At 53.2% G+C, this 16487-nt stretch overlaps 1 protein-coding gene across 1 annotated transcript; it reads left to right on the top strand.

Moving 5' to 3' along the window:
* The first annotated feature begins 346 nt into the window (after positions 1 to 346).
* Positions 347 to 16088, top strand: Siglec1 (sialic acid binding Ig like lectin 1). Its single transcript, XM_036186126.1, has 21 exons — positions 347 to 395; positions 657 to 1016; positions 1305 to 1601; positions 2562 to 2828; positions 3089 to 3343; positions 4915 to 5214; positions 5891 to 6148; positions 7456 to 7776; positions 8146 to 8403; positions 8681 to 8983; positions 9877 to 10137; positions 10240 to 10551; positions 10948 to 11199; positions 11460 to 11729; positions 11810 to 12061; positions 12382 to 12687; positions 13198 to 13458; positions 14443 to 14745; positions 14961 to 15063; positions 15393 to 15465; positions 15877 to 16088. The coding sequence occupies exons 1-21, from the start codon at positions 347 to 349 to the stop codon at positions 15934 to 15936; spliced, it is 5121 nt and encodes a 1706-aa protein (XP_036042019.1). The 3' UTR covers positions 15937 to 16088.
* Positions 16089 to 16487: the final 399 nt, after the last annotated feature.

The raw sequence follows: 16487 nt of genomic DNA, 5'->3' as shown, positions 1-16487 counted from the left end.
CAGGGGAGAAGTAAGGAGACACAACTGTTCATCTGCCTTGGGGCTGTGTCCTTAAGGGGTGGAGTCAAGAACACAGAAGACTTTCTGGGGCATGCCACCAAGTGAGAGCATTTCTAATCACACCCTGAGCCAGGGACAAGGGCTTCTCCTCCCCTGCTGGTAGCTGCTCCAGCAGTCCTAAGGAACCCTGCCTTCCTGTGGGGTCGGCCAACATAGCAGGTGAGATAAACCCTGCAGGCTCTGGGACCTGAGTGCCCCCAGGGTGCCCCATGAGGCAGGCCTCTGTGTGCCCAGCCAGCCTGTCATACTGCTCTCTTAGGCCGCTGAGCTCACCTGAGAACTGGTGATGTGTGCTCTGCTCTCACTGCTCCTGCTGGCCCCTGTCCTCTCACTGGGTAAGTCGCACAGGTCTAGTGACTCTCACAGGGTCTGGCCTCTGGGGACCCGGCACAGCAGCCAGACTGTGCCTAGGTCAGATGTGGCTGAGCACACTCCATCCCTGGAGCACAGAGAGGGCCTTGCTAGGGGTACACTGCAGGAAGAAGATAGGATTTGGGGCCTGTCTAGAGCAGCCTTTTTTTGGGCAGGTGGTAGCGTTCTGAAGTTTCTCAGGCCTGCATCACCCTCTCCTTTGTCCTTCTCCTACCCACCTCCAGGCCAGACCACATGGGGCGTCTCCAGTCCCAAGGATGTGCAGGGCTTGAAGGGGTCTTGCCTGCTCATCCCCTGCGTCTTCAGCTTCCCGGACAATGTAGAGGTGTCTGATGGCATCACAGCCATCTGGTACTATGACTACTCAGGCAGTCGGAAGGTGGTGATCCACTCGGGGGACCCCACGCAGGTGGTGGAGCGCTTCAGGGGCCGAGCTGAGCTGATGGGGAACATGAACCACAGGGTGTGCAACCTGTTGCTCAGAGACCTGCAGCTTGAGGACTCCGGCAACTACAACTTCCGCTTCGAGATCAGTGATGTCAACCGCTGGTCAGATGTCAGAGGCACCAAGGTCATTGTGACAAGTGAGGAGGCTGAGGACCGGCCACTGTCAGGGACTTCCAGGCTATGGCTGTAACCCTATCCTTTGGCCTGGACCTTACCTAGGTCTTCGGCCCCTGCTCCTGCTCTGGTGTTGGCTTGACACTGTTTCCCTCTGTGACATTGGGGTGGGGGGGGGGGCGGTGATCATCTAAAAATTCTCCTTTCCTTGAAGTCCCCCTGACCAGGGCTCACGCTTTGGTTGGGGTTTTGGGGGCAGAGGTTTAAGGTGAGATGAAGGGCTAGCCCTGAGAATCTGTCTTTGTTTTCAGACGACCCCAGCCCTCCCACTATTACCGCCCCCAAGGAGCTGCGTGAGGGCACAGAGGTGAACTTCAACTGCTCTACACCCTACGTGTGCCTACAGGAGAAGGCCAGCCTGCAGTGGGAAGGCCAGGACCTCACTCACGCTGTCACCTCCAGTCACCAGAGCCTCGAGCCCACTGGCGTTAGTCACCAGGAGACCCTACATATGGCCCTGTCCTGGCAGGACCATGGCCGGACCCTGCGCTGCCAGTTCACACTGGCCACGCGCAGCAGTCAGAAAGAGATTTACCTCCAAGTGCAGCGTGAGTGTGTTACACCCTTGTCACGGAATGCCATTTCTGTGGCTCCCTGACAAAAAAAAAAAAAAGCTTGCCTAGTCCCTAGGCACAGACCCTTCATCCAGAGCATTCAGTGCATTCAGGCCTGCAGGCAAGGCCCATAGAGAGACTGCAGAGTCCTCCCTCACAGCTCATGCTTTTAGTCCCAGTACCAGGGAGACAGAGACACATGGATCTCTGGGGCTTGCTAGCCAGACAGCCTAACCTACTTGGCAAGTTCCAGGTCAATGAGACTCTGCCTGAAGAAACAAGGTGGCTAGCACCTGAAGAACAGCATCCAAGGCTGACCTGTGGCCTCCCTATGTGTATATATGTATGCACCCTATATCTGTGACCACTACACACACACACACACACACACACACACACACACACACAAACACACACACACTCATGCGCACACACACACACTCATGCACACACACTCATGCACACACACACACACACACACACACACACACACTCATGCACACATGATGGGGGTGGGGGATTCTTAGCATTCTTAGTCCCTTTGCTTATACATTTTTCTGAGAGCTAATGTTTGTTGTCTTTGGTCCCCTGCCATGAAATGGCTAGTCCCTTTCCAATAGCTACTGGAAGCCACCAAGGCAAGTAGAGCACTCATGATCATATCTTTGTAACTCATCCACACAAAATGTGGACAGTGTTATGACACTGTGTTATAACACCTGGGCCACTGATAGCCACACATTGTTAGCCATTGATAGCCACACATTGGTAGCCATTGATAGCCACACATTGGTAGCCATTGATAGTCACACATAGGCCAAGCACCACATTTTCAGAGCGTCATTGCAAAAGGAGGGAGGTAGGAATGCATTAGGGACAGATGACACTGGGTTTGGGGTGCCAACACCCTGCCACCCTCATGCACCGTACCTGACATCCCATCATGCTTTGCAGATGCCCCCAAAGGTGTGGAGATCCTCCTCAGCTCCTCAGGAAAGAACATTCTTCCAGGGGATCTGGTCACACTCACCTGTCAAGTGAACAGCAGCTATCCTGCCATCGATTCTGTGCAGTGGGTCAAGGATGGAGTGAGCCTCGAAGCCAATGGACGTGTGCTGCAGCTATCCTCGGCAACCTGGAACGATTCTGGGGTCTACACCTGTGAAGCAATGAATACTGTGGGCTCTCTGGTATCACCCCCGGTCAGCCTCCATGTTTTCAGTAAGTCCTGGATGGGGCTGCACCTGCTAGAGAGCTGAGGGGACCTGGTGGCATGATACCACCAGAGGCTTGCTTACCCAAGCTAAAACCTCCTCACAAGGGGCAGGTCAGGAGGGCCTTGGGAAGTGGGATAAAGAGAATTGGGTGACTCCAGGAGGCTCCTGCTATATGGGGTGGGGATGGGGTTCAGTATAACATGTAGAGATTGAAACTGACTGTTATCCAGAACTCTAAGGGTGTGTCCTATGCTGTTCTTGCAGTGGTTGAGGTCAAGATGAGCCCAGCAGGGCCCATCTTGGAAAACGAGACAGTGACACTGTTCTGCACCACCCCCAAGGAAGCACCCCAGGAGCTCCGCTACAGCTGGTACAAGAACCACATTCTTCTGGAAGATGTCCACTCCCCCACCTTGCACCTGCCTGCAGTCACCAGGGCCAATACCGGCTTCTATTTCTGTGAGGTGCAGAACACCCAGGGCCGTGAGCGCTCCGGCTCAGTGAGTGTGGTGGTCAGATGTAAGTGGCTAGTATGTAGGGCAGCAGATGTCACCAGAGTAGGTCCAAAGGGTGGGTGGAGTTTCTGCAAGAAGTTGGGGTCCCTGGTCCCTGACATAGCATCTTCAAGACCCTTGACCCAGATGTGGACTATGCAGCCAAATGGGGTTAAATGCATGCCTAGCTCTGCATCCCTACACAAGGCTGACCTTCCCAGACTCAGTCTCCTCCTGTGTTTACAAGTGTTTTACTTAGAAAAAAGTTCAACCCTATGAAAAGTTGTAGAAAACATTCAAAAAACATTCAACATATACTTTTAGTCTAGATTCTCTACCTGTTGACATCATGTCAACCTTTCTACAGGTGCATTTAGAATTATGATGGAGCTATATCATGAAGAACTTTTCTCACACCTTTAACCCCAGAACTCAGGATGCAGAGACTAGTGGATAACTGTGAGTTCTGGGCTAGCCAGGGCTACATAGTGAGATCCTGTCACACACATGAAAAAAAAAAAAAAGGAAAAAAAATCAAAGTTGAAAAGGCACCTGCTATATCCAGGTACTGAATGCGGGGGTTTGGTTCAGTCAGCCTTAAACATGCATGCATCAGACTCATGTTAGCTACATTCGGGTCAAGCTAGCTAACAGGCGCCTACTTCACAATTAAGTGCCAGCTAGTCTGTAATATCACTGAATGCCTGCATCCAAAGCCTGCTGATAGCACAATACACCAGAGTGCCAGTGGTTCTCCTAGGCTTGGTTCTGTATATGGCTGACCATTCAGTAGCATGAGAGAGGGTCATACTGTAACTTCCTAGCCTAGGCAAAGACCAGCATCCCAAAGTACAGTTTATACAGATTTTCACCCCACCATAAAGGTGAGAAATCCTGAGTGGAGCCATTGTCTGTATGTATGTGCCTGGAGTTGCGTGCGTAAGGTCTGTTCACACCTCGCCTTGCCAGTGCTCATCTCCCAAGATTACTTTGTACATAACTCTCACACAAGGATCACACCAGGAAATGTGATGCTGATTCCAGACTTTATGATCTTTCCCTGTCCTTCTTGGAGGCTTCCCCTCAGTTTGCAATTGCCCGAGATATACTCAACTGGGAAGGCCACAGGTGTGACTTATGTCTGCCTTGGAGCATCTCATTAGGAGACGCTCAGGGCCAGTTTTTCCTATACTGCTAATGGTCCCTTTGATCACTTGGTGAAAGTGCTGCCCTCTGTCTGGACTGTTCTGGTTTTCTCATCTTTAAAATGAGGCACTGGTCAGGCACGGTAGTACAGCACTCTAATCTGTCACTGGGGTGGCTGAGGCAGAAGGATCACCAGTTTGAGGCCAGCTTGGTTACAAAGTGAGAACCTAATTTGGGACCCTGACCTCCATTTGTAGTGTGGGCACGAGGGCTAGCCTGGCTAACAGAGAGATTTGCCCATCCTGAGGGTAAAGTATATTTAGCATGTGCTCAAGAAGGTCTGAGATCACTCTGTTCCAGGGCTCTGTGGGGCATAGGGAATGCACAGGCTACAACAGGGGAGCCAGGAAGTAACCTGAGGATGACAAGCCACCTCTGGTTCCCACACAGACCCACCCCTTGCTCCAGTCCTGACCACCTTCCTGGAGACACAGGCTGGGTTCGTGGGCATCTTCCATTGCTCTGTGGTCAGTGAGCCCCTGGCCACACTGGTGCTGTCTCACGGAGGTCTCACGCTGGCCTCCAGCTCTGGAGAAAATGACTTCAACCCTCGCTTCAGCATTTCCTCGACCCCCAACTCCCTGCGCCTAGAGATCCGAGACTTGCAGCCAGCTGACAGTGGGGAGTACACTTGTTCAGCCACCAACTCCCTTGGAAACTCAACTTCCAGCCTGGACTTCCATGCTAATGGTAATGTGGGCATGACTGCAGGGGGCACCAGTGGAGGGCTCAGGGAGGAGGCTTCTTTTTCCTAGCAGTCCTAAGGACTCAACTGAGGGACCAGACTCTGGCTAGGCCCCATGGAAGACCTGAGTAATACAGTCACTCCAACCTTAGAGATTTCTGGAAGAAAAGGCAAAAAGGGAAACTTAGTGGATCAAATTATTTCTCTCCCACATCTTTGGCTCTGTACTTGGAGGGTCCTTTATAGGCATCCATTTATTTTTTATTTCTTAAGTTTTGGGGTCTTTGCTAGGCATTAGATGTGGGAGACAGAGAATAGGATCCTCCAGTCACTGGAGCACACGCTGCTCTGCCTTCTGAGCATAGCTAATCCACCAAGCCAGATTTTTGTTATTTCTTTCCTACCACATCTAGTCATGCAGTGCTGGGAACTAAGCCCTGGCCTTCAGGCATGCTAGGCAAGCACTCTATCAACTGGGCTACATCCCCAGCTCTCAAGCCAGGTAACATAACCCTGGCTTGATGTAATCTGGGCTTCAGTACATCTGAATTGCTAGGCAAGGCCACAAAGCCCAAATAGGCATGTGAACAGAGGAGAAATCGAGGGGGCTTCTTGCAGCAGGGGGCACAGAGGACCAGGGCCCTCACAGCCAACCAAGCCTATTCTCTGTCCCTCTTCCAGTGGCCCGACTCCTCATCAGCCCTTCAGCACAGGTTGTGGAAGGCCAGGCAGTGACTCTGAGCTGCAGAAGTGGCCTGAGCCCAGCACCGGACACTCGCTTCTCCTGGTACCTGAATGGTGCACTACTTCTCGAGGGATCCAGCAGCAGCCTCCTGCTTCCTGTAGCCTCCAGCAGTGATGCTGGCTCATACTACTGTAGAGTGCAGGCTGGCCCCAGCACCAGTGGCCCCTCCCTGCCTACTGTCCTCACTGTGTTCTGTGAGTTGACCTGGCTACTGGCCACTGCCCACTGCGTGGGATCATCCCATTGGGACCACTAGCCACCCCCTTCCACATCCTCCTGACCCTGGGGTTCACAACAGAGAGTGGTCATAGGCCTTGCCACAATGGACCTATCAACCTAGGGAGGACGTTGGGGGAAGGAGGTAGATCTCCTTTATAGCTCCCTATGTCCTGCTCTCCAGACCCAGCCTTTGCTCCTAAGTTGTACCAGGGTTCTACATCCCAGCTTGTCCTGTCCTAAGATACCACAATTCAAAAGATGTGCATGTGCCCCACAGACTGAATGGCCCCTCTGTGTCCCCCAAGGGTCCATATGAGTCCTAGGGGCTGATGATACAAGGGTCATACTTGAGGGCCTCCCCTAGCAAGTATGTTCATGGGTTTTCTAGTGCCTGAGTGGGATTATGTGGAGCCTGGTCTGCTAGCTGTCTTTTGACCACACACTTTGAGAAATCTCTAGAATGGAATAATTTTTTAAAGCACTTGCCTAGCATGTACAAGACTCTATGTTCAACTCTAGAACCACTTAGCGACTCCTCTTGTTTTGGTATAAAAACAACATGAGGAAGTGTGGGCTTGTTCTGGCTCTCAGCTTGAGAGTGCAGTCCATCAAGGCAGAGGAGGGCAGCTGGTCTGCGGTCAGGAACTGGAGAGATGAAGGCTGATGCTCAGCTCCTTTTTATTCCGTCTGAGACCCTGGCCCATGGAATGATGCCACACACCTTTACGGTGGATCATCCCACATCAATTAATTCAACCTAGAAATCCCACAGACATGCCCACAGGTTCATCTTCTAGATGATTCTAGAGCCTTCAAGTTGACAGTATTCATCATCAAAACCATCAAAACAGCAACAAAGCTAGAGAGGCCATTTCGAGTGGTATCTGTTATGTCAGGATCTGGGTTGAGGAACAAATGAAGGGGAATGAATTCACAGGCATTGCTCAGTGATGAGGTGGGTGTATTAGCAGCAGTCTTGGGGACTGCTCTGAGGGTGTTCTGCTTCAGATGGGACATGCAAGGTGGCTGATAATATAATACCTTAATCCCAGCTGGAAAATTTCACCCCTTCTAGGAAGACTCAGTTCAGCAGCAGGTCACAGTTTAAGATGTGGAACACAGATGAATGCCAATGTCGTCTGGGTACCTTTGTGCTGTGGCCACCCCACACAGCTGTTCGTGGCTGCTCGGTGTGCTTCTTGGAGCCTAGCCGGGCTGAAGTGGACATTGGGCCCTAGCAGTAGCCATGAAAATGAGTGCCTAATGCTCTTCCTCTCCACAGACCCCCCAAGAAAGCCCACATTCACCGCCAGGCTGGATTTGGATACCTCTGGTGTTGGGGCTGGACGGCGTGGCCTCCTCTCATGCCATGTAGACAGCGACCCCCCAGCCCAGCTACAGCTTCTCCACAAGGGCCATGTTGTGGCCACTTCCCTGCCATCAAGGTGTGGGAGCTGCTCCTCACGCACAAAGATCAGCAGAGCCTCTAACTCACTGAGTGTCGAGATCCAGAACCCAGTGTTAGAGGATGAGGGCATGTACCTGTGTGAGGCTAGCAACACACTGGGCAATTCCTCTGCCTCAGCCACCTTCAATGCTAAGGGTAAGGAGTAGAGAAGAGCTGAGGGAGCCAAACCCTGAGCTCAGACTACCCCTGCATTGAGCAAATTGACCAGGCGAAACAACCTCTATCCACAGTGGGAGGAAGCAGAGGGACCTTCAGTGTCCTGCCCTCTGCATCAAGGGAGGGGACTGTCCTGGGACTTCAAGGCTCACCTCTGAGAAAGCACAGAGGGGCTGCATATCCCTCCATGCCTTTTCCATGCCCCTCTACACCCCCATGTCTTATTGGCTTTCCTCTCCATCCTTTCCTGCTCAAAGTTGGAAACCCGAGCCAGGGCCAGGGTGGGCTTTGAGTGAGGCTCACCAGAAGAGGCCTGTGTCCAGTGAGCCCCTGCTGATTATCCTTCAGCCACTGTCCTGGTCATCACGCCATCGGACACACTGCATGAGGGCACAGAGGCCAACCTAACTTGCAATGTGAGCCAGGAAGTTGCTGGCAGCTCTGCCAACTTCTCTTGGTTCCGGAATGGAGTGCTGTGGACCGAGGGACCACTGGAGACTATAAGGCTGCAGCCTGTGACCAGGACTGATGCTGCCATCTATGCCTGCCGCCTCCTCACTGAGGATGGGGCTCAGCTCTCGGCTCCTGTGGTCCTAAGTGTGATGTGTGAGTGCTGATGGTTAAGGGCATCACAGCTTGGAGGGCAGAGGGATCGGGGTGTGTGTGTTAATGGGCCAGGAGAGTAGAGGGGCCTGAAGGGTAAGGGGACTAGGGGACAGGGGGACCTGAGGGGTGGAGGGTTGGGGTTGGGGGCCTGGGGAGTTAAATGCCAACCTAGAATGACCAGATGGGCCTATGGAGAGGACACACGGTGACAGGTAGAATGTAGTGAGATTGGCTAGAGTAGCCTGAGAAACTACCATACTCTGTCTGGTTCATGCAGATGCTCCAGACCCTCCAAAGCTGTCAGGCCTCCTGGATGTGGGTCAGGGCCACATGGCTGTGTTCATCTGCACTGTGGACAGTCAACCCCTGGCTCGCCTGTCTCTATTCCGTGGGGAGCATCTCCTGGCTTCCAACTTGGAACCGCAGCGTCCATCCCATGGCAGGATCCAGGCCAAGGCCACAACCAACTCCCTCCAGTTAGAGGTTCGAGAACTAGGTCTTGAAGACTCTGGGAACTACCTCTGCGAGGCCACGAATGTTCTCGGATCAGCCAACAGTTCACTCTTCTTCCAGGTCAGAGGTAAGTGTCAGCCCTCTGGCACTAGGCTGGACCCTGAGATCTAGGACTGCTCAGGTCAGACACTGCTGTGAAGTCTATGCAGACACTTTGGTGTGAATTTTGCAGCCTTCACAGGGTTCCCTGGACTTCCACTTATTCCCACCAGCACTAACTGCCCATAAGGAGGCAGAGGTAAATGAGCAGGTGGCTTGGCCAGAGAAGGCTGGGAAAAAACAGCTGTTATCAACCTTCAAACCCTAGGCTACCCATGCTGAGTTCAGTTTAGAGTCAGTTCAGTGGCCTTTAGCATGACCAGCCCCCCTCTGGCAGTGCTTTTGTGGCCAAACCATCCTTTCTTAGGGCTAACACCTGGAGGTGGTGTGCCAGGTACTTACTGGGTGTGGACATATAAGCTCCATTCTGCTGAGGCTCACCTGCCACAGAACAAAACCCAAACTTCAAGTGTTGCATGCTGTTAATCCCAGCCCTCAAGAGGCTGAAGCAAGAGATCATCATAAATTCCAGGCCATCCTGGGCTCCCTACTGAGTTCCAGGCCAGCCTGAGCTACAGGGTAAAACTCTCTCTCCCTCTTCTTCTTCTTCTTCTTCTTCTTCTTCTTCTTCTTCTTCTTCTTCTTCTTCTTCTTCTTCTTCTCTCTCTCTCTCTCTCTCTCTCTCTCTCTCTCTCTCTCTCTCTCAAAAAAAAAAAAAAAAAAAAAACCCAGGTGGTGAGAAGGGTCTAGACAAGGAGGATTCAGGCAAGAAAGGAGCAGGAAGACAAAGACCCAGAACTGAGGGAGCCTGGGTCAGCTACAGATGCGGGACTGGGCCTCTCCACTTCAGGAGACATAAACAGTACAGACAATGGGGAGGGATGGCAGCAAGCCCTCATCTGCCCTGTTTTCTCCTCACAGGAGCCTGGGTCCAGGTTTCACCATCACCTGAGCTCCAGGAGGGCCAGGCTGTGGTCCTGAGCTGCCAGGTGCCCACAGGGGTCCCCCAGGGGACCTCATACCAGTGGTATCAGGATGGCCGACCCATCCAGGCAGCAACCTCATCCACACTCCGCATTGCAGCCATAAGTCTGAGGCAAGCTGGTGCCTACCACTGCCAAGCTCAGGCTCCAGACACAGCTACTGCCAGCCTGGCTGCCCCTGTCAGTCTCCATGTATCCTGTAAGGCTGTTTCTCACTCCTGTGGGGGAAGGGAGGTGTTCCATAACAGACCTTGTATGAGGGACACCCTAGTCACATCCTGACCCTCCTCATCCGATGTAGACACCCCACGCCAGCCCACACTCAGTGCCCTGCTGAGCACAGGCCCCGCTCGACTCGGCCTCCTGGTGTGCAGTGTGCGCAGTGACCCTCCCGCTCAGCTGCGGCTGTTGCACAGGAACCGCCTCGTGGCCTCTACCCTACAAGGCCCAGAGGAACTGGCGAGCAGTGATCCCCGGCTGCATGTGACTGTGAGCACCAATGAACTGCACCTGGAGATCCACTCTGCAGGACTGGAGGATGATGGCACCTATAAATGTGAGGCCACCAACACACTGGGCCAGGCCTCTGCTACAGCCGACTTCGATGCCCAAGGTCAGTGTGGAAGAGAAGAGGAGATGCAGTAGGTTCTAGAAGCCTAGGAGCAGAAGCACAAGCCCCACCCTGTGCTAATTAGGGGTGTGGTTTCTGGACTTGGGGTACAAGAAAGGCCTTGTTTAAAAACTGCATAAAACTAACCAGAAAAGGCATCTCAAGAGACACCACAGCTGTACAGGGATGCCCTTTTCACCCATTTGTCTTCGCCAGGGCCAGGGAGGGGCTTGGGACTATCTGGGCTTTGAAGAACTCTACTCAGGACCCCCAGGTTCAACCTATGAACTCCTTTAGCAAGAGTGTTCCTGGGGAGCTTGGAGTGTCTCAGTAGCAGAGATGACTGGTCCATGTGGAGACACAGCTGTAAGACCCTCACTTGTGACTTCCTTTCTCCAGCTGTGCGTGTTATGGCGTGGCCCAATACCACTGTGCAGGAGGGCCAATGGGTGAACCTGACCTGCTTGGTATGGACCACCAAGCAGGCCCCACTCAGTTACACATGGTACAAGGGTGGGCAACAAGTTCCTGGTGCCCGTTCCATCTCTCTGCCCAATGTCACAGTCATAGACGCTACTTCCTACCGCTGTGGTGTGGGGCTCCCTGGCCAGGCACCTCATCTCTCCAGACCTGTCACCCTGGATGTCCTCTGTGAGTCTGGGCTGGGTGTGGGAGCAGTGAGTGACAGAAACTCACAGGGTGTGGGAGAGCCCCCTAGTGTGCAGCCTAAGAACTCAACTACTAGCCAGCTGTGGAGCACTGGACAGGGACCTTAAGAGTTGGGGGGAATAGGGACCTGCCCCTCTGCCTTACTAGGCAGAGCCCCTGACTGGATAGTAGGGAACTCTCCTGCAAGCTGGGCTTCTCAATTCTGCTTCTGAACTCTGTGTATGCTTCCTGGATCTCTACAGATGCTCCGCGAAGCCTGCGGCTGACCTACCTCCTAGAGACCCAGGGCAGGCAGCTGGCCATGGTATTATGTACTGTGGATAGTCGCCCACCTGCCCAGCTAGCTCTCAGCCATGGCGGCCACCTTCTAGCCTCTTCAACTGAAGCCTCTGTCCCCAACACCCTGCGCCTAGAGCTTTGGGACCCAAGGCCTAGCGATGAGGGTCTCTATAGCTGCTCTGCCCACAGCCCATTGGGCAAGGCCAACACATCCCTGGAGCTTCGGCTAGAAGGTGAAATGGGGCTAGACCAAGGTTGCAGGGGAGAGAACTGCCTGGAATGGACCACGCTGACCCTGGACTCCTTGGTTCAGGTGTACGAGTGACCATGGATCCCTCTGCTACTGTGGCTGAGGGGAAGCCTGTCACAGTGACCTGCGAGGACCCTGCTGCCCTCCCACCCACCCTCTATGCCTGGTTTCACAATGGCCATTGGCTTCAGGAGGGGCCGGCTTCCTCACTCCAGTTTCTGGTGACTACACGGGCTCATGCCGGCGCCTATTTCTGCCAGGTGCACGATACTCAGGGCACACGCAGCTCCCGACCTGCCACCCTGCAAGTTCACTGTGAGCCGGGGCTCCTTAGCTGTGGCTTTCCAGGGTGCGGGTGGCAGAGGGTGCTTCCAGCACTTGGTTAGGGTGGGCATGGCACTACAGAGGGCCTAGAAATGGTGCTTGGGGATAAGAGGGCATCAGCGATGACGATGGAGACATTATGGCCCTAGGAACCCTGCATGAAGGACTCTTCCCACAGGCTCTTGATAAGGCATAATTTTTAGGAAGGGGACATTTGTCTGGAAACTTTAGCCTCACCAACATTGGGCAGATGGGCAGTGAGCCTTACATGCCTCGGCAGGGCCTCCATCTGTGTTCTGGCCTACCTCTAGATGCCCCTCGGGATGCTGCCCTGTCTTCCTTTCGAGACTCGAGGACCAGGCTCATGGTCGTGATACAGTGCACTGTGGACAGCGAACCACCTGCTGAGCTGGTCCTATCCCACAATGGCCAGGTGCTGGCGGCCAGCCACGAGCTTCACAGCTCTCCATCAGGGACAGGCCACATCCAGGTAGCCCGAAACGCTCTTCGACTGCAGGTGCAAGGCGTGCCTGAGGGTGATGATGATGCCTATGTCTGTACAGCCCGAAATGCACTGGGCTCCATCAGTACCACCCAGAAGCTCCTGCGGGAGACTGGTGAGTGGGACGGGGTGAGGAGGGGGCTGGTGCTTGGGATTCTTGTGTTTTGGGGCTGGATCCCATGTGAGGGCCTGCTGTCATGAAGGAATATGAACTATTCCCTCCCTGAGAAGCCAAGTCTGCTGGGGAGACATGGCTTTCATGAAGGGGTAGACCATCCCGAGAGGATGATCCAGCCATACCATCGAAGTAAGGATGGAGTAGGAGGAGACAAATCCTGGCCTCACATACCCTTCATTGGGAAGCCTGGGGTGGGAGCAAGACAGAGGCCCACCTTTGGGAATCCTGGTCTGAGGGCAAAATGCAGCCTCACCCTTCAGATGACCTCTGATGCTGGAGGCACAGCCCTGCCATGGGAACCTCAGAACTCAGATGTGATCATGCTATTTTTTATGATCAGTCTATGGAGAGACATAGCTCCACTGAGGATGGCCTTGAGCCCAAGATAGATTGAGATCACCCTACAACACACAGATCCCTGACCATTTACCTGCCCTTGTACCACAGATATACATGTGGCAGCTGAGCCAGGCTTGGATGTGCCAGAGGGCAGAGCCCTGAACCTAAGCTGCCACCTCCCTGGTGGCTCCAAGCCCATGGGCAACTCTACCTTCACATGGTTCTGGAACCGCCATCTACTACATACAACTCCTGTGCCCACACTCTCCTTCACCCATGTGACCCGGTCTCAGGCTGGGCTGTACCACTGCAGGGCTGACCTCCCCACTGGGGTCACCACCTCTGCTCCCGTCTTGCTCCGTGTCCTCTGTAAGTATGACCCACCTCTGCCTTGTCTCTCTGCATCTCATCGGTCTATATCAGGTCTTGTCCTCTGCGCAGAGTAAGTGCTTCATAGGTATGGGGCCTTGGAATACTAGCATCCCCACTGGCTGGTTGTATGTGGTTGTGTATCGATGCATTCACTCTCTACCTTTGAAATGGAGGACACATTCTTCCTGCCCTCTTGGGATGAATAGAGAAGATAGAGCACTGAGTGCCTGGTGCACAGTAGGCCATCATTAGCCTTGGTTTTCCCACTCCATTCTTCATCTACGTCCAAGCTGTAACAATAAGCTGCTGCTCAGTAACAAGTTATCCCAAATTCACAAGTCTATGGGTTAGAAATTTGAACAGAGCTCAGCTGGGCAGTTCTTGTCTCCTGGCTGCAGTGGTCTAGAGGCTCTGCTGAAATTGAAAGTCTAAGATGGCCTCACCTGGTGACTGAAGATGGGCCATACATGGCCAGCAGGCTGGGCCTGGGCTTTCCACATGGTTGTTTTAGGAAGTAGAAGAGAAGCTGCAAGATGTCTTGAGATCCAGTCCCAAAGCCCCACAATTCTACTTTAGTAATGTGTATGCACATTCCGAGTGCTTGTGTGTGATGTGTGTATATGCATGTACCTCTTTGTGCATGTGCACGTGGAGAACACTCCATTATCTCTATTACTCTCCACCCCATCTTTTGAGACAGGGTCTCTCACTGCACCAACTCAGCAAGCTTGGATGTCAACAGAGCTCCAGGGATCTTCCAGTGCTAGGATTCTAGCCTATGAGTGCTGGGGCTCAAACACAGATCATCCGCATGTTTATGCAGCAACCACTTGACCGACTCAGGCATCTTCCTGCCCCTCTTAATGTCACTTTTGCCTCAGGAGGAAATGAGCTCTACTATTTCATGGATGTACAGCAAAGTCACAGCTGAGAGAGGGATTTGTTGTGGATTTATAGTCACCACACACTTCCTCCCCACAGATCCTCCCAAGAAGCCCACTCTGACTGTGTTTGTGGAGCCTCAGGGTGGCCTCCATGGCATCCTTGACTGTCGAGTGGACAGTGAGCCCCTGGCTAGCCTCACCCTCCACCTGGGCAGTCAACTAGTAGCCTCCAACAAACCCCAGGGTGTTCCCACCCAGCCCCACATTCACGTCTCTGCCTCTCCTAATGCCTTGAGACTGGACGTCGAGGAACTCGGACCCAGCCATCAGGGGGAGTACGTGTGCACTGCCTCCAACATACTGGGCTCTGCCTCAGCCTCGGCCTACTTTGGGACCAGAGGTGAGGAGAATGGTTCTCCCAGGCACTGGAATCACTCTGCACGAAGATTCTCATGTCCTACTCAGATCCCTTCTTGTCTGTCTAGTCCAAACGGATTGCTTGGGATTCCCTTGCACAGGGCTTGGAGATGAAGTGAATGTTTTAATCAGTTCTGCTATGGTTGGGTCACCTCAGGAGGGAGTGAGGCCTCCCTCAGCCTCTTCTTCATGTTGCAGCCCTGCACCGACTACAACTGTTCCAGCAGCTGCTCTGGGTACTGGGATTTCTGGCAGCCTTCCTGGGCCTGCTGCTGGGCCTGGGAGCCTGGCACACCTGGAGGTGGGTCCGGAACTGGGTGGGGGACTGGGATACTTCATGCTGTTCATCTCATTCCCTCTCTTGTCCCCCAAATCCTTGGAGAGAAATTCTCCCCTACAGAGTTCATGACCCTCAAATTTCCTACCCTGCCCTTTCCAAATTTGGGGATCCCCTCCCAAATCACCTCTGCAGTTTATCTTGCAGTAGCTTTCCTTTGCTTGTGTCTGCTCTGTGCTGAAGAAAGAGCTGGGGAGCCCGGAAGAAAGAAAGGTGCCCCTACTGTGCAGGGCTGTTCTGCTCTGCAGTGGGGAAGGCTGGGACTCTTACTGAGTCTGTTCTTGCCCATGCAGAAAGAGGCATTCTCATAAGATGAGTGTGAACGAGAATTCAGCAGAGATGGCCACTCATAAAGACACTATGCAGGTATCCAGTCAACATATGTGGGCGTGGGGGGGTGTAACAGTGTCCATCTGACATCTAGACAACGTTCCCATCTATAGGACAGCACCAGCCCCGGGGTGGTTGGGAGAGGAGCACAGGAACCCGGGTTTCCTTGGAGAACAGGGAGAGCCTTTCTGACTGAGGCTCAGAGTAGCTATGTGTTTGCTGTGCACAATACTCAGAGGCACGGGTAGCTTTATCAAGACATATTTTCTGATCCCTCTCCCTCCATTCTGAAGTCTTTCATCCTCAAGTCTGAGCCTGCCCGTCACCTAGGCAGAAGAGGAAGGCCACTTGCCTTCCCTTAGTGTATTCCTCTTCTGTAGATGACCTCTTCCTAGGACCCCAAGTCAGTGTGGGACCTTCCTTGACCCAGGGTTTCTTTATGGGAAGCTCCTAGCTCTGGATGCAGCCACACATGGAATGCCATCTGATATCATGCCCCTGAGCTGACGGATGACTCACCTGCCTTCAGGAGGAGGAGGTTGCCACTGTCTGACAAGTCAGGTGTTGTGAACAAGGTCCTGCCTACCTCTGTAAAAGCAGCATGGCAGCATCTGATTTTCCGTGACGTGCCTCCCAAGCCTCTTGCTCCTAAGAAAAACGGATGGAGAGAGGTGGAATGGAGGTCAACCAGCTGCCTCCAGGGCTCTGAGACTGAGTCAGCCAGGTTGCCCATTTCTCTCTGTGAAGCTTTGCCTCTTTCTCTTCAAGGGCCACCTTGGGCCTTCTTGATAGGTCAGACCAGCATCTGGGTGGTCACAGACTTGCTAAGATACTCTATACCAGACAGAATATAAGTCAGGCTGTTTTAACAGAGACTGAATACAGTGACTTTGGCGTGACAGAGTTTTCTTTTTCTCTCCTATACTGGTTATCTATGGTGGTATAAGATATTGGGGCTCAGGATCCTTCTCTCTTGCTTTTCTCCACCCCCCAAATGCTGCCTTTGATTATAAAGCTCAGGTGTCTGCAGTAGGCTTCGTCCTACAGTGAGAAAGAAG

Source organism: Onychomys torridus, chromosome 4 (assembly GCF_903995425.1).
Source record: "Onychomys torridus chromosome 4, mOncTor1.1, whole genome shotgun sequence".
Classification (NCBI taxonomy): Eukaryota; Metazoa; Chordata; class Mammalia; order Rodentia; family Cricetidae; genus Onychomys; species Onychomys torridus.
This window is presented reverse-complemented; position numbering and strand designations above follow the sequence as displayed.

Bases quoted from the DNA above. Each gene is read 5' to 3' on its own strand.
- Siglec1 (XM_036186126.1), top strand. From the start codon at position 347: ATGTGTGCTCTGCTCTCACTGCTCCTGCTGGCCCCTGTCCTCTCACTG. The intron at 8,404-8,680 runs GTGAGTGCTGAT...TGGTTCATGCAG, and splicing joins TGTGGTCCTAAGTGTGATGT to ATGCTCCAGACCCTCCAAAG. The intron at 8,984-9,876 runs GTAAGTGTCAGC...TTCTCCTCACAG, and splicing joins ACTCTTCTTCCAGGTCAGAG to GAGCCTGGGTCCAGGTTTCA.